This window comes from Pan paniscus, chromosome 14, assembly GCF_029289425.2.
Source record: "Pan paniscus chromosome 14, NHGRI_mPanPan1-v2.0_pri, whole genome shotgun sequence".
NCBI lineage: Eukaryota > Metazoa > Chordata > Mammalia > Primates > Hominidae > Pan > Pan paniscus.
In genome coordinates this window covers 30,826,147-30,844,586 of record NC_073263.2, presented here as the reverse complement: position 1 = coordinate 30,844,586, position 18,440 = coordinate 30,826,147, and the positions used below count along the sequence as shown (strand labels likewise).

The window sequence follows — 18,440 nt, the reverse complement described above, 5'->3', positions numbered from 1 at the left end:
ACCAGTAGACGGTGAGAAGGGAATGACCACTACTTCTTCTTGTCTTCACTCCTCTTCCTCCCTGACCCTTCTAAGAATGAAGGGAGGGAAACTGTGCAGATGCTCTTAGGCATGCTTGGCAGGGGCCAGGAGATGGGCATTCTTGCCCGGCAGGCCCAGGACTGAGTGCGTGAGTCGAAGATCTTAACTGGAAACAAAAATAATCCACTCTGGCTAGTTAAAGCATAACCTACATTTATTAAAGCATATAGATGGCTCATGGAATTACTGGAAAGTCTGAGTAAACAGACTGTAAGCTGAGATTCCAAGAACCCCCAGATTTGTACCACAGAAATCAGCAGCGTAGGAGCTTCAGACTCTGCCATCATCAGGAAGCCGCTGTCAACTGCAAACGACTCTTCCTTAGCTACGAGTCTCAATTCAAATGGTCCCCCATGCTTTGTCTCCTTCCCCACACAATTCAGTTCCCAAAAATAATTGTACATAACACATCTACCTGATGGAACCTACAACATACGGCTGCTTCCTAGTAGCAAGGAAAGCTAGGAAACACAGGGGGTTTTGTTGTTGTTGTTTGGATTCTACCCTGGAAAGGAGGGTATCACATTGTAGAGAACTTTGAAATGTGAAAGGAGTAGTCAAGAAGTTTTGTCCAGCTGTGAATGACAAGGTATGTAATATCCTGTATATCTACAATGGGCTAATAAGATTTTCAAGACCCCAAATCCTAGAGACAGGACACTTAATGATAGAAACTCTTTCATCTCTGAAGATATAAAAGCCACAAGTGCTTTATCAACTTTCCATTCCCTAAAGAACAAAAACATAATGATTAATCTGAAGGGCTTGTCAACAACCATACTTCTCCTGAATTACAATTTAACTATCTTCACTTTCCACATCTAACAGAGCACCATTGTGAATATACACACAAATAGCTAGGTATGACGACCTATAGTACCTTCCACTAGCTGTCCCTCCTGACTGGCCAGTGTTTAAGTATGCATACCCATGCACCTAATGAGTCATCAACTCTCAACCCCAGCAAGTTACTGCTTCATTTTCTTACTGGTGATCAAAGTTACACCTATAGCTAAGTAGATCCCTTAACAATAGTAATGATGCTCCCATGTGCATGGTTCTCAGAGCAATTCTGTGTTCTCCCTTAGTCTCACAACTTGTTATCTTTGGATGAGTAAGAAGAAATACAGAGAGGTTGAATGATTTGTCTGAAGGGTCTAGTAAATGACAGCGCTGAAGCAGAAACCCTCAAGCATCTGGCTCCTTTTCCAGGTCTTACCACACACTGCCTCTGGCTGAAAAACTCATTTGAGATCCTGAGATCCATCAGTTACAGTACTCAATGAAATTAAAGTTGATGCACACCCCTCCCGCCCCCCGAAAAAAGTCCAATAAATTCTTACTTGTTTACAAGTGGAATACTTAAGGCCCAGCCTGCAGCAAAGTCTGGATACTTAAAAACTGTAGGATTCTCGGAAAAGGCATAATGGTGAATTATTGTAGCTTCTTCATCATGTAATGCTTTTCCCAAAAACCATTCCTGTTAAATAAAGATATAACATGTCACTTTAAAAACAATCATTTCATGTAAGACCAATAGAAGGTGGTACTATTGGTTTTAGATAATTAAATATTTTGGGTGATAAAGAGTTATTAGCACAGATTAAATATTTCTAGAGAATGTGAACAAAAATATAATTAACACTAGTATGATAATGAATATAACATAAGCTTTGTATACAAAAAAGCAGTTCAAGATCTGATCATCAAGATGAACAAAATGTTAGTCATCATTATACCATAAATGTATAAAAGTTGTATTTTATAGAATATTCCATATAAAAAGACTATTAGGGCAAAGAAAATAGTATGCCCTTATACCCTACTGAGGTTTTCAAAGAATAATTTGAAAAATTCCTTTCAGAATCAGGGATTATTTATTTATTTACTCATTCATTCAAATGATTTTTATTGAGAATCTACCACACACCAGGCAGGAACATAGCTTACCCTAGAGTGGAGAAATGGAAATTAAGAAAGTAAATAAAATAACTTCAGGTAGTGACTGAAATGTGCTAGGATGAAAATAAATCAGGGTGACTAGGAGCTGCCCTGAAAAGAGAGTGAAATCTATTATGATGTAACAAACTGAGATGAAATAATATCAAGGAGCTGGACCTAGGCAAAAATCTGTTAGTCATATAATGAAGACTAGCATTTTGTTCATCCTCAGTAGCAAACTGAGATGAAATAATATCAAAGAGCCAGCTCTATGCAAAAATCTGAGGAAGAGCCGTCAAAGGACTTAATGCAAAGTCCCTGAGGTGGGAAAAAGTTTGATACAGTCAATGAAAAAAGAAATCCAGTGGCTGGAGCTACTGGGTGTGGGAATAAGGTACAAAAGAGACAGGCAAAAGGCTGACCAGGGTGAGTTTTATGTGCCAGGGGAAAGGAGCACAGACTTTATTCTAAGTGTAATGAAAGATGTCCACTTCTGACCACAATAGAATAATCTGGATTGCGTCTACTCTCCTGTCGAGAACAAGTTTAAAAGCTGGAGAAATTACACAAAGCAAATGATTGAAGCCATCAGAAAACAAACCTGCACGTTGTACACATGTACCCTAAAACTTAAAGTATAGTAATAATAAAATTTAAAAAAAAAGAAAACAACAAAGGCAGAAAGGACATAAAGGACTAAGATCTCAGAATTAGAAAGCCCATCCATGGGAGCCCCTTCTTTCCTCAAGGAGTTGGCTGATTCCTGGAGCTGCAGATAGCACACAGCCAAAAGCAGCAGCTGGGGGCTTTTGCAGCCTCGCTGGACTGAAAGGCGGAGTCTAGAGCTGGAGACCTTGAAAGAGAAGAGATGTAAGGGGGTCCCAAGATGCTGCATGCAAGTTTCCCTCAATGACCTAAGCTGCACAAAAACCAAGGGGGAAAAAAAAGAACCAAGGAGAAAGCAGCAGTGGAGAGGCTAAAAAGCTGAGCAAAGCCTTTAGCAGTACTGTAGTGCCGGGAGATCAAAGTTGGAGTTCAGACTGCCAGGACAAAATGGCTCTGGAGTAAGGGCAGTCTACGAATAGACGTACCCAAACAACATCTACAACCCAGAAGATTAAATCCTTCTATAGGAAGTCCTATCATCCACAGCCTTCTTAATTTTTCACATAAAACATCTGAGATTTAGCCAAACTCACCCAGCAGAGCAAGAAACAAGACCAAACCAGAAACAAGAAAAGTGAAAAATAGAAGGAGATGCACAGATAAAACAGATTTTGCAGTTATCAAATAAGACTTTTAAACAGCTATGGTTAATGTGTTCTTTAAGGATAAAAAGATTTTTTAAATTGCACCAAAGAACTACAATTTATAAACAAGAGCCAAATGAAAAATCCAAAACTTAATGCAAGAACTGAAGTTAGTAATTCAAAAAAATATTAAACACAATAGCAGAGAAGACTAACAGTCTGGAAAGCAAGTCCGGTAAAAAATATCCAGACTGATATAAGAAAAAAAAGGGAAGAAAAGAGCTATGGCAATATGAGACAAAAGGAAAAGGGCTAAAATGCATGACATTAGAAACTAAGGAGAGACAGAATGAAACTGAAGGAATACTTGAAGAATACAGGCTTAGAATTTTCCAAAACTAACAAAAGTCATCAAGTTGTAGACTCAGGAAGCTCTATAAACTCCGGTGAGAACAAATACAAAGAAAATCACACATAGGCACATAATGGTAACACTGTTGAAAATGAAAAATAGAGAATATCCTAAAAGCAGCTGGCAGCAGGGGAAGTCATGGAGGGAGACAGTATACATGTTTTTTTCAAATAAACAGAAACAAGATATACAGTTGAGTTTTCAACAGAAATGATGAGAGGGGAAAGACAATGGTGGAGCATTTGTACAGTAATGGAAGAAAATTGCTCCCAACTCAGAATGCTATACCCAGCAAAAATATCTTAGGTGGAATGGGAAACCACTGAAACAGGAGGCTCTAATAATGGTCAAGGCAGGAGATGAGGATAGTCTGAAACAGCATAGTAGTATTAAATATGGAGAGAAGATGGACAGGAGATATATTTTGGAAGTAGAACCAGCTGGTCATGCCAACATGAAGTTGAAGAAAAAAAGATGAACCAATCTCAAGTCTTAGGTTTTTAATATGAGCAACCGGATAGACAGTTACAGTGATGATGCATTTCTGGATGAGGAAGATTGAAGATGGAAGAGGTTTAGAAAGACATTGAGAGTTCAGTTTTGAACATGTCGAGTTTTAGGTTCCTATTAGATAAGCAACAGTATGAAGTAGGCAGCTTAACATAAGAGAGTACATGGCTGACTCCCTCAGTTCCTTCACTCTGTTCAAATGTGACCTGAAGAATGAGGTATTCCTTGAACACCCTATATAGACAGGTAAGCCCATTCCTAATGCATCCCTTACTCCCTTATTCTGCTTTGTTCTTCTCCATGGCACTTGTTACCATCTGACACATTATATATTTGCATTTTTCTCTATTGCTTATCTCCCCTGAAACAAGAACATCACCTCCTTGTGGGCAGGGATGTTGTCCATTTTGTTCACTGCTATATCTCCAGTACACCTAACGTGTAATAGATGCACAGTAACTTTTTGTCAAATGAATGTAGCAAGTCCAGGAAAGATTTAAAAAGCAACTCTCCTCTACTGAAGAAACTAGAGCATACAATATGAATCAAGTACCCTAAGTTCTAAAAGTTTTGTATATTTTCTCTTACCCAACCAAGACCACCTCACTCTCTATTATTTATCAGAATATAAAATCAAGAAGACACCATACATGAGTACTCTCAGGTATTTCTTAAGAGCCTTATTCTGCTTGTGGTTGTATTGCAAATACCTCCCACAGTCCTACTTTTCCTCAATTCAGCAACAGGTCATAACTGAACATATGTGACAGCTGTTAATTTTTACATCTAATATTAAAAATGTATTTAGATTCACAGATCCATATGATGACTTTCTTCTTGATACTTTGCCTATGGGTATATTAAATCATTACTGGGTAAGAAGAATACCCTGTAACAACCAAGACAAATGACCTCAGCTTGAGATGAAAAATTCAACACCTTAAAAAAAAATCTATAATAAAGCTCTTTATCAAGTGACTAAACCTTAACCAATATGAAAATCACTGTATTTTACATACCATGCCAATATAGCTTGTATAAAGAAAATAAACATCTCAGTGTATTTTGAAAACTGTCTTACAAATCTTTCACTATTAAAACCTTTCACGATTAAAACCTCTGGTTGCAAATACAGTTTTATGGAAAACATGTTGTTATGTTTTATCTCCTAATTGCAGTATTCAGCTATTATATAGTATATGATTGTTTTTCAATATTTTTGTGTGGGTTATGCTGTAAACTACTTTTAAAAAAATTATTATAGAATCTATGCATAGAGCCACTCCCCTAATCTTTCTTAATGACTTTTTTAATGATTTCATTAAAAGGACAATTATAATCAAGAAAAACCTTAAAAGAATAACTCAGTGTTCCACTAGCATCTTAGAATTATTGCTTTTTTTTTTTTTAAGTTCTGGGGTACATGTACAGAAAGCACAGTTTTGTTACATAGATATACATGTGCCATGGTGGTTTGCTGCACCCATCAACCTGTCATCTACATTAGGTATTTCTCCTAATGCTATCCCTCCCTAAGCCCCCCACTGCCCACAAGGCTCTGGTGTGTGATGTTCCCCTCCCTGTGTCCATGTGTTCTCATTGATTAACTCCCACTTATGAGTGAGAACATGTGGTGTTTGGTTTTCTGTTCTTGTGTTAGTTTGCTGAAAATGATGGTTTCCAGCTTCATCCATGTCCCTGCCAAGGACATGAACTCGTCCTTTTTTATGGCTGCATAGTATTCCATGGTGTATATGTGCCACATTTTCTTTATCCAGTCTATCACTGATGAGCATTTGGATTGGTTCCAAGTCTTTGCTATTGTGAACAGTGCCGCAATAAACATATGTGTGCATGTATCTTTATAGTAGAATGATTTATAATCCTTTGGGTATATACCCAGTAATGGGATTGCTGGGTCAAATCGTATTTCTAGATCCTTGAGGAATCGCCACACTGTTTTCCACAATGGTTGAACTAATTTACACTCCCACCAACAGTGTAAAAGCATTCCCACTTCTCCACATCCTCTCCAGCATCTGTTGTTTCCTGACTTTTTAATGATCGCCATTCTAACTGGCATGAGATGGTACCTCATTGTAATTTTGATTTGCATTTCTCTAAACCAGTGATGATGAACTTTTTTTTCATATGTTTTTTGGCTGCATAAATGTCTTGAGAAGTGTCTGTTCACATCCTCTGGCTACTTTTTGATGGCATTTTTTCTCGTAAATTTGTTTAAGTTCTTTGTAGATTCTGGATATTAGCCCTTTGTCAGATGGATAGATTGCAAAAATTTTCTCCCATTCTGTAGGTTGCCTGTTTGGTCTGATGATAGTTTCTTTTGCTGTGCAGAAGCTCTTTAGTTTAATCAGATGCCATTTGTCAATTTTGGTTTTTGTTGCCATTGCTTTTGGTGTTTTCGTCATGAAGTCTTTGCCCATGCCTATGTCCTGAATGGTATTGCCTAGGTTTTCTTCTGGGGTTTTTATGGTTTTAGGTCTCACATCTAAGTCTTTAATCCATTTTAATTTTTTTATAAGGTGTAAGAAAGGGATCCAGTTTCAGCTTTCTGCATATGCCTAGCCAGTTTTCAAAACACCATTTATTAAATAGGGAATCCTTTCCCTATTGCTTTCATCAGGTTTGTCAAAGATCAGATGGTTGTAGATGTGTGGTGTTACTTCTGAAGCCTCTGTTCTGTTCCATTGGTCTATATATCTGGTTTTGGTTCCAGTACCATGCTGTTTTTGTTACTGTAGCCTTATAGTATAGTTTGAAGTCAGGTAGCATGATGCCTCCAGCTTTGTTCTTTTTGCTTAGCATTGTCTTGGCTATGTGGACTCTTTTTTCATTCCACATGAAATTTAAAGTAGTTTTTTCCAATTCTGTGAAGAAAGTCAATGGTAGCTTGATGAGGATAGCATTGAATCTATAAATTACCTTGGTCAGTATGGCCATTTTCACAATACTGATTCTTCCTATCCATGAGCATGGAATGTTTTTCCATTTGTTTGTGTCCTCTCTTATTTCCTTAAGCAGTGGTTTGTAGTTCTGCTTGAAGAGGCCCTTCACATCCCTTGTAAGTTGTATTCCTATGTATTTTATTCTCTTTGTAGCAACTGTGAATGGGAGTTCATTCATGATTTGGCTCTCTGTCTGTTATTGGTGTATAGGAACGCTTGTGATTTTTGCACTTGATTTTGTATCCTCAGACTTTGCTGAAGTTGCTTACCAGCTTAAGGAGCTTTTGAGATGATGGGGTTTTCTTTTTTTTTTTTTTTTTTTTGAGACAGCGTCTTGCACTGTCACCAGGGCGGGAGTGCAGTGGTGCCATCTCAGCTCACTGCAACCTCCGCCTCCCGGCTTCAAGCTATTCTCCTGCCTCAGCCTCCCGAGTAGCTGGGATTACGGGCGCCCACCACTATGCCCAGCTAATTTTTTGTATTTTTAGTAGAGACAGGGTTTTACTGGTCTCAAACTCCTGACCTTGTGATCCACCCGCCTCGGCCTCCCAAAGTGCTGGGATTACAGGTGTGAGTCCCTGCACCTCGCCACTATGGGGTTTTCTAAATATACAATCATGCCATCTGCAAACAGAGACAATTTGACTTCCTCTTCTCCTAATTGAATACCCTTTATTTCTTTCTCTTGCCTGATTGCCCTGGCCAGAACTTCCAATACCATGTTGAATAAGAGTGGTGAGGAAGAGCATCCTTGTCTTGTGCCAGTTTTCAAAGCGAATGCTTCCAGTTTTTGCCCATTCAGTATGATATTGGCTGTGGGTTTGTCATAAATAGTTATTATTATTTTGAGATAGTTCCATCAATGCCAAGTTTATTGAGAGTTTTTAGCATGAAGGGCTGTTGAATTTTGTCAAAGGCCTTTTCTGCATCTATGGAGATAATCATGTGGTTCTGTATATGTGATGGATTACATTTATTGATTTGCATATGTTGAGCCAGCCTTGCATCCCAGGGATGAAGCCAACTTGATCGTGGTGGATAAGCTTTTTGATGTGCTGCCGGATTCGGTTTGCCAGCATTGAGGATCTTCGCATTGATGTTCATCAGGGATACTGGCCTGAAATTTTCTTTTTTTATTGTTGTGTCTCTGCCAGGTTTTGGTATCAGGATGATGCTGGCCTCATAAAATGAGTTAGGGAGGATTCCCTCTTTTTCTATTGTTTGGAGTAGTTTCAGAAGGAATGGTACCAGCTCCTCTTCGTAACTCTGGTAGAATTCAGCTGTGAATCTGTCTGGTCCCGGACTTTTTTTGTTTGGTAGGCTATTAATTACTGCCTCAATTACAGAACTTGCTATTGGTCTATTCAGGGATTCGACTTCTTCTTGGTTTAGTCTTGCATGTGTCCAGGAATTTATCCATTTCTTCTAGATTTTCTAGTTTATTTGCATAGAGTTGTTTATAGTATTCTCTGATAGTAGTTTGTATTTCTGTGGGATTGGTGGTGATATCCCCTTTATCATTTTTTATTGCATCTATTTGATTCTTCTCTCTTTTCTTCTTTATTAGTCTGGCTAGCAGTCTATCAATTTTGTTGATCTTTTCAAAAAACCAGCTCCTGGATTCATTGATTTTTTTTGAAGGGTTTTTTTGTGTCTCTATCTCCTTCAGTTCTGCTCTGATCTTAGTTATTTCTTGTCTTCTGTTAGCTTTTGAATTTGTTTGCTCTTGCTTCTCTAGTTTTTTTTTTTTTTCTTTGAGATGGAGTCTCACTCTGTCACCCAGGCTGGAGTGCAGTGGCACAATCTCGGCCAACTGCTGCAAGCTCCACCTCCCGGGTTCATGTCATTCTCCTGCCTCAGCCTCCCGAGTAGCTGGGACTACAGGCACCCGCCACCACGCTCAGCTAATTTTTTTTTGCACTTTTAGTAGAGACGGGGTTTCACCATGCTAGCCAGGATGGTCTCAATCTCCTGACCTTGGCCTCCCAAAGTGCTAGGATTACAGGCATGAGCCACCGCGCCCGGTCTTCTCAAGTTCTTTTAATTGTGATGTTAGAGTGTCGATTTTCGATCTTTCCTGCCTTCTCTTGTGGGCATTTAGTGCTACAGATTTCCCTCTACACACTTCTTTAAATGTGTCCCAGAGAGTCTGGTATGTTGTGCGTTTGTTCTCATTGGTTTCAAAGGACATCTTTATTTCTGCTTTCGTTTCGTTATTTACCCAGTAGTCATTCCGGAGCAGGTTGTTCAGTTTCCACGTAGTTGTGCGGTTTTGAGTGAGTTTCTTAGTCTTGAGTTCTAATTTGATTGCACTGTTGTCTGAGAGACTGTTATGATTTCCGTTCTTTTGCATTTGCTGAGGAGTGTTTTACTTCCAATTATGTGGTCAATTTTAGAATAAGAGTGATGTGTTGCTGAGAAGAATGTATATTCTGTTGATTTGGAGTGGAGAGTTCTGTAGAGGTCTGTTAGGTCTGCTTGGTCCAGAGCTGAGTTCAGGTCCTGGATATCCTTGTTAATTTTCTGTCTTGTTGATCTGTCTAATACTGACAGTGGGGTGTTAAAGTCTCCATTATTGTGTGGGAGTCTAAGTCTCTGTGTAGGTCTCTAAGAGCTTGCTTTATGAATCTGGGTGCTCCTGTATTGAGTGCATATATTTAGGACAGTTAGCTCTTCTTGTTGTGTTGATCCCTTTACCATTATGCAATGCCCTTCTTTGTCTCTTTCGATCTTTCTTGGTTTAAAGTCTGTTTTATCAGAGACTAGGATTGCAACCCCCGCTTTTTTTTGGCCTTCCATTTGCTTGGTAAATCTTCCTCCATCCCTTTTTGAGCCTATGTGTGTCTTTGCACATGAGATGGGTCTCCCAAACACAGCAAACTGATGGGTCTTAACTCTTTATCCAATTTGCCAGTCTGTGTCTTTTAATTGGGGCATTTAGCCCATTTACATTTAAGGTTAATATTGTTATGTGTAAATCTGATCCTGCCATTTTGATGCTAGCTGGTTATTTTGCCCCTTAGTTGATGCAGTTTCTTCATAGCATCAATGGTCTTTACAATTTGGTATGTTTTTGCAGTGGCTGGTACTGGTTGTTCCTTTCCATGCTTACTGCTTCCTTCAGGAGCTCTTGCAGGGCAGGCCTGGTGGTGACAAAATCTCTCAGCATTTCTTTGTCTGTAAAGGATTTTATTTCTCCTTCCCTTATGAAGCTTAGTTTGGCTGGATATGAAAATTCTGGGTTGAAAATTCCTTTCTTTAAGAATGTTGCATATTGGCACACACTCTCTTCTGGCTTCTAGGGTTTCTGCTGAGAGATCCACTGTTAGTCTGATGGGCTTCCTTTTGTGGGTAACCGGACTTTCCCGCTGGCTGCCCTTAACATTTTTTCCTTCATTTCAACCTTGGTGAATCTGACGACTATGTGTCTTGGGGTTGCTCTTCTCGAGGAGTATCTTTGTAGTGTTCTCCATATTTCTGAGTTTGAATGTTGACCTGCTTTGCTACGTTGGGGAAATTCTCCCGGATAATACCCTGAAGAGTGTTTTCCAACTTGGTTCCATTCTCCCCATCACTTTCAGGTACAGCAATCAAATGTAGATTTGGTCTTTTCACATAGTCCCATATTTCTTGGAGGCTTTATTCATTTCTTTTCACTCTTTTTTCTCTAATCTTGTCTTCTTGCTTTATTTCATTATCTTCAATCTCTGATATCCTTTCTTCCACTTGATCGATTCGGCTATTGGTACTTGGGTATGCTTCACAAAGTACTTGTGCTGTGTTTTTCAGCTCCATCAGGTCATTTACGTTCTTCTCTAAACTGGTTATTCTAGTTAGCAATTCCTATAACCTTTTTTCAAGGTTCTTAGCTTCCTTGCATTGGGTTAGAACATGCTCCTTTAGCTTGAAGGAGTTTGTTATTACCCACCTTCGGAAGCCTACTTCTGTCAATTCGTCAAACTCATTCTCCATCCAGTTTTGTTCCCTTGCTGGTGAGGAGTTGTGATCCTTTGAAGGAGAAGAGGTGTTCTGGTTTTTGGGATTTTCAGCCGTTTTGTGCTGGTTTCTCCCCAATCTTCATGGATTTATCTACGTTTGGTCTTTGAAGTCGGTGACCTTTGGAGGGGGTCTCTGAGTGGACGTCCTTTTTGTTGATGTTGATACTATTCCTTTCTGTTTATTAGTTTTCCTTCTAACAGTCTGGCCCCCTGCTATAGGTCTGCTGGAGTTTGCTGGAGATCCGTTCCAGATCCTGTTTGCCTGGGTATCCCCGGTGGAGGGTGCAGAACCACAAAGATTGCTGCCTGTTCCTTCCTCTGGAAGCTTCATCCCAGAGGAGCACCTGCCAGATGCCAGTCAGAGCTCTCCTGTATGAGGTGTCTGTCGGCCCCTACTGGGAGGTGTCTCCCAGTCAGGCTACACGGAGGTTCAGGGACCCACTTCAGGAGGGAGGCTGTCCCTTATCAGAGCTCAAACACTGTGCTGAGAGATCCGCTGCTCTCTTCAGAGCTGTGAGGTAGGGACATTTAAGTCTGCTGAAGTGGCGCCCATAACTGCCCCTTCCCCCAGGTTCTCTGTCCCAGGGAGGTGGAGGTTTTATCTATAAGTCTCTGACTGGGGCTGCTGCCTTTTTTCAGAGATGCCCTGCCCAGAGAGGAGGGAATCTTAACAGGCAGTCTGGCGGCAGAGGCCTTGCTGGGCTGTGGTGGGCTCCACCCAGTTTGAACTTCCTGGTGGCTTTGTTTACACTGTGAGGGTAAAATTGCCTACTCAAGCCTCAGCAATGGCGGACGCCCCTCAGAATTACTTTTTACAAGCACCTGTGTTTTATCTCTATTAAAAATAAATTTAGGCCAGGTGTGGTGGCTCCATGCCTGTAATCCCAGCACTTTTGGAGGCCGAGGCAGGCAGATCACTTGAGACCAGGAGTTCAAGACCAGACTGGCCAACAGGGCAAAATCCCATCTTTACTAAAAATTCAAAAATTACTCAGGTTTGCTGGTGCAAGACTGTAATCCCAGCTACTTGGGAGGCTGAGGCACAAGAATTGATTGAACCTGGGAGGTGGAGGTTGCAGTGAGCCAAGACTGCACCACTGCACTCCGGCCTGGGTGACAGAACGAGACTCTGTCTCAAAAAATAAAATAAAACAAAATAAAGTCAACACACCTCATAAAATACACATATATTAAAAGCATACTGTGGTTACAAAGGAAAGACTTCAAACAACATACAAAAATTTATAGAAATCACCGAGGAAGGCAATTTAATAAAGATTAATAAAAGTTAAAGTTTTACATTTAAAATATTTTGACAGTATACATTTGCATTAGTAAGAATGACTGAAAGATGATGAAGGAAATAAATCAGAATCAAACAAAATACCTTATACCCTCACACATTACATAATTATTTTAATGTACTCAAAGTTTATTTGTGTAAATATCAAAGCCAGGTTTGCTTTATACTTTTTTCCCTTCAAATGGTAGAGGACAAAAAAATCACACTGGTTTGAGCTAACTTCAACATTATATAATCTTTATCATTTCTTACTGTTAGTCTCAAAAGAAATAAAGCATCCTGGATGTTTTTTTTTTACACATGGCAGAGTTCTGAAAAGAAGGAGAAAACATCTCCTTTTACCTCTGTTCTGTACTTGCTTTTCATGAACTTGCTTTGAACTTTTAAATTTATCATCCCAATTTTCATTAAAAAGCAAAGTGAGTCACCATCTCCTGTACAGAATTAGAGCTATGGATAATGGAAAAATAACCTCCAGGTGAAATGAACACTAGGAGGAGGTGAAAACTCCTACATCCTAAAAAAGATTTGGGAGTTTTTCCCAAGCCAAAAGGAAACATAAAAGCCTAACAAATGGTTTGCGTAAAACATGGCAGAAAGTGCACAGATGCTGGTTAGTGTCATCTGAAAAGACTGGATGAGACAGGTTCATAATTCTTCTCTTTGAAAGAATTATTTTTTTAACCCAATGACCTTCTCATCCAATTATATCTAAAGCTTCCCAGAAATTAAAAGCATGAAGAAAAATCATAATGGATCTTTCCAGCATTTAAAGATCATCAAAAGCAGTGGTTTCTATTATAGTAACAGGCTTTCCAGGGTTGGAGAAATTAATCTAACGATCACTGTTGCCCAGTGTTTGACATCTACATCAACAAACCGAGCAGAACCCAGAAGCTTGCCTTTTATTCCCCATGAGCTCATTACATCTGATTCATCTCAGGAGCGAGCATCCGAAGGTGGGTGGGACAGGTTTCCACTGGGACCAGAAAGGGCCCATCTCTGCTTATCTCAAGTTTAAAGAATTCCAAAAAGTGATCAGGTTGTAACCTGGGCTTCCTTCCTCTGAAAGAGAACTGAATGAGCTCGATTTACTCTTGACACATTTCCAAGGCAGCTCTCTAAACCTAACGAGCCTTTGAACATAGCCCAGCAGCAAAACTGATTATTACAGGGTTATAAAGTCATTTGCAAATATTCACTGACCACCTACTAAGTGTTAAACACTCTGCTAAGGGCTAGGGATTTCAAGGCAAACAAAATCCAGTTGCTCTATCAAATCTGCACGAAATAAAAACAAGATCTGAAAATGTAAAAGCAGTAGTGGACTTCACTGAGTTCCTCTAGTTCAAGATACATCCCTTCCCACCCCCATTCTTTCTCAAATCGTGTTCCCTCTGCCTGGTGTAGACCCTCTTTCTCTCTTGCTAACTCCTATTCATCCTACAGAACCCAGATTAAATGTCACTTCCTGTCCTGACCCTCCCAGGTTAGATTCCATACCCCTGTTATATGCTTCTAACAGCACCCTAGTCTTCCTTATTAGAGATGTTTTTCTTCTAACCATAACTGCTTCTCTAATGGTCTGTTCTCCCTGCTATTCTGTGCCACCCACATGGTCAGAATCGCTGTCTGTTTTGTTCTAGCCTCCGCCATCCACAGTGCTCAGTATACAGCTGGCACTCAAAAAAAATTTTCTATCTAAAATAATATATGGTCACTGTCTAATAAGCAGAAATAGCCAACTTAAGTTTATTGCTAAGAAAAGCAGTTTACGAACTTCAAGTTATAGTTTCCAACTCTCTGAAATTGCTAACACATATATTAACAGATTTTTTCATTTAAAATGGCTCATTATAAGCTCTGTCCCTCTATAAGCTACAAACTTCAAAGAGCATTACTTAACATATCTCAGATATTCAACAATGTTTCATTCTTTTTAATTTTAAACTAAGTGGTTTTTTATTAGATTCAAAAGCTTCTTAATCAAAATTAAATCTCCTTTGAAACACTGTCCCCCAAAATAAGAACTGGAATTGAAGTTATATTCACCTTAGAGGGGTCATATCTTCTGAGGGTTTCCAAGAGTTTTGGAATCTGTATTCTTGTCTCTTCTTCACAGAAGAAAATCCAAGATGAATTTCTGCTATATGTTACAGAAAAGCTGACCAAAAGAAACAAGTTTCAGTAATCACTTCTGTAAAATAAGTTAATAATAAGGTTTAAAACTGATCAGTAGGAAGTGAATGAAGGGCACACAGAATGGCATATCTAATTTTTTTCTCTATATTTTTCTTCAGCTTATAGAAAAGCCAGATGCTAATGGTTTAAAAAACAGCTGGAGTTCTTAAAGTTAATTCTCTCCATAATAACACTAGTTCAGGGGATAAATAATTTCCAAATATCAACTTGAAGCATTTTATTCTTTAAGAAAAAGCATATATAGGGCAGGGTGTGGTGGCTCACGCCTGTTATCCCAGCACTTTGGGAGGCCAAGGCAGACGGATCACAAGGTCAACAGATCAAGGCCATCCTGGTCAACATGGTAAAATCTCATCTATACTAAAAATAAAAAATTAACTGGGAGTGGTGGTGCACGCCTGTAGTCACAGCTACTCGGGAGGCTGAGGCAGGAGAATTGCTTGAACCCATGAGGCAGAGCTTGCAGGAGCCAAGTCACCACTGCACTCCAGCCTGGCGACAGAGCGAGACTCTGTCTCCAAAAAAAAAGAAAAAGCTATTCATGATTAAGAACCAATCATCAAGAAATTTGGTTAAGGTAGTAATCATAAAAAGTAAAACTCAAATTTACTTCACTTACTGACTGAGGAAAACCACACCCTCTTAATAAAAAGACTAAGGGCGTAAAAGTGTTCAGGTAGGAATGTCAGTAATTCACACGTGAGTTAAACAAACGTACTGCGGTAACAACGGAAGTATGGTCCATGCACCTTCTTGTTTAGCCAGCTGATGAAGGAGGAGGACACTGGGGAGCTCCTGAGAAAACAACGATCAAAGAAGATAAGTATGAATTGACTACTCCGAAAAAAAGTAAAAAAAAAGAAAAGAAAAAAGAAAAAAAGAAAAGGCTTGGCTTAAAATGCAGCTGTTTCTAGAGACCTGACATGGTACTCTTCAAACCACTTCTTTTTCCTCATTTTCTCCAGGAGCTACTGGAAATGAAGTATTTTGGCTGAATCCATGCAACCTCTACACTCTGCACCACCCACACACCCAAACAGAGCTCAAGACCTACAAGGAGGGTCTTCCGTGACTCCGAGCCAACCTGAAATCTGTGAAGGTGACTTGAAGGGAAGAGCCTGGGGGAAGTAGTCAGGGATAACTCAGAGGCACAGAAGCAGTTTTTTATTTTATATACAACATATGGAACATGTGAAAATGAAAACCCTTTGGCTAAACTAGAGGATACAATATTTGATCTACCTCATGTGCAAAAATTACTTTTTAAAGTTCTCTAAACACATTAAAATACCCTGATAACAAAAAGTTTTGGTCTAGAAATATAATCCTTAATTACTCAGGCAATAATAGGAATAGCATAATAATGGAATTGACAAATTTATAAGCATAGGAGGAACTAAAATTCAGAAATAAGGCACAACTGTGCTTACATAAATTATGTATACATATATAAAGAGAGATTAATATTTTTAAGGCTACGAGTGTTAGCTTTGAAGCAAAACACTATTCGCTATATTTCAAGTTGTTACAAAAGCCAAAAGTCAAAAATTTCATATCTCATATGCTTAAACCTCCTCCCCCAACAAACTTTATTATATCCTGTGTTTTATACTAGCTATAAAACTATATTCCTAGTAACCATTACAGACAAAAGAATTCAAGAACAAGTACCTAAGTATCTGAAATATTACTGCACTGATGTGGATTTCACAGCCGTCTTAAAGTTCATAGATATTTATTATTTAAGAAGAGAATAGTCTTTAATGTAAATCTTTGGAATTAAATTTCAAGTAAATCTCATTTATTTTATATAATATTCATTTCAACTTCCATGTAGAAATATGAAATGCAAAAAACAGTAATCACAGGTTAAATCAGACAAACAATGTGGTATGTTAGAAAGAGCAAACCTTAAGGCTGAATTAGCATTTACCGAATATAAATAATTCAGGGCCTTCCTACTGTTACTTCTGAATTATGCAGTAATTTTCATTGTCTTTTTAAAATTCCAGCAAATATATATATTCATGAAGGATTACATAAGAGCAGAAAATCATGTGTAAAGAAACTAATGACGTTAGTATTTGCATAAAACTTTGGAATAATTATGGGTAAATGCAAATGTGAGCTAGACAAGAAAAGAAATATAGCAAATACTTTTTAAAGTTTTACATAAAAGTAGCTAATGAGTTATTATGTATCAATTAAAATTATGATGAAAACTTTATAACAACGGAAATATCTTTATGTTTAATAGAAAAAAACCAGACATGATTCCAAGAATAAAACAAAATCCTAGATGAACAGAGACTAGAGGAACCAGAAAGTGAAAATATTTGTGTCAAGATGATAGAACAATGAGATATATGCTTTAAAAATCCTTCAATTAAAACATAGCTAAGTTTTTTAAACACTGAAGGAAAATGAATGCACCTCAAAAATTTACTTCCAAACAAGTATTATACTTCCTAGTTATAGGATATATATAATGTAATATCAACAGCTATTAACTGAGAAAAGGCTTCCTTTGATACCTTGACAGTAACCTCAGCAGAAAGGCTACAAAGACACTTTCCTGGGAGAGATTAGAAGACAAGCTTATTAATAATTCTGCCACAACATAAAATGTGGGAGGCAAAGGTTTAGGCAGTGCAAACAAGGAATCACATCCTAGATTGAAATAAACTCTATGGATTATCAGTAGATTAATTCATAGCTCCATTATATTTGTTTAGTAAATCATATACTAGATTTCATATTTGCTTCAGTTTGTGAATACAAGATCAGTCAAATTTTCTGTCTCTCTGTATCTCCATATAACAACATTTCAAAAGCTAGCATGCCTTGTTAATAACACTCTCCAAAGGTGAGTACTCAAAAATACAAAGTAGGTGCTACTTTGGCACTCAGAAACCTGCTCTTGATTAACTCTTGATTAAGCCAAAGTCATCTTAATTATAAATAAATTTTAATCTACTAATCCCCAAAAATGCCCAAGAGCTTTTATTCTTGTCATATACATATATATACACACATATATACACATATATATATATATGAATGCACACAGAGACCCAAACAGATGTAATATTACACTTAGATGTAGTAGCACCTTAAAGGTAATTATCAAAAAGGGTGCAATAAAATTTTCTATCAAATGATCTTATCTCAGTTCCTACCACTTAGGATTATAATAATTTATGTTCCATCTATCACCATCACAAGATTTAGATCTCCTTAAAGGTAGTGTCACTAAATGATACCATTTTTAGATTCAAAGCAAGTTTTTATTTTTATTTTTGGAGACAGAGTTTCGCTCTTGTCACCCAGGCTGTAGTGCAATGGCACAATCTCGGCTCACTGCAACCTCTGCCTCCCAGGTTCAAGTGATTCTCTTGCCTCAGCCTCCCGAGTAGCTGGGATTACAGGGGTGCACCACCACGCCTGGCTAATTTTTGTGTTATTAGTAGAGACAGGGTTTCACCATGTTGGCCAGGCTGGTCTCAAACTCCTGATTTCAGGTGATCCACCCGCCTCGGCCTCCCAAAGTGCTGGGATTACAGGCATGAGCCACCGTGCCTAGTCTCAAAGCAAGTTTTTAAATAAGTAACTGGCTGAATAACTAAGAAATAGTTTTCAAATTAAAATTCAAGGGGAAAATAAGAAAATGTTATTCAACATTACCAAGGGCTGTCTGGAATAAAGACATAGTAAAGGCATTCATGCATGCAACAACTGTCGTCAATCTAAATGATGCCTAATCATGCTACTATTTCA

General features: G+C 38.5%; 1 protein-coding gene across 1 annotated transcript in view; it reads right to left on the bottom strand.

Moving 5' to 3' along the window:
- Window positions 1–18,440, bottom strand: part of B3GLCT (beta 3-glucosyltransferase) — a 125,413-nt gene that overhangs the window by 62,968 nt on the left and 44,005 nt on the right. Inside the window, exons 5-7 of the mRNA XM_034936537.3 lie at window positions 15,382–15,458; window positions 14,514–14,625; window positions 1,425–1,561 (exon numbers count right to left, since the gene is read on the bottom strand). Coding sequence (XP_034792428.1) covers window positions 1,425–1,561; window positions 14,514–14,625; window positions 15,382–15,458 — 326 coding nt within the window. The remainder of the gene's footprint in view (window positions 1–1,424; window positions 1,562–14,513; window positions 14,626–15,381; window positions 15,459–18,440) is intronic.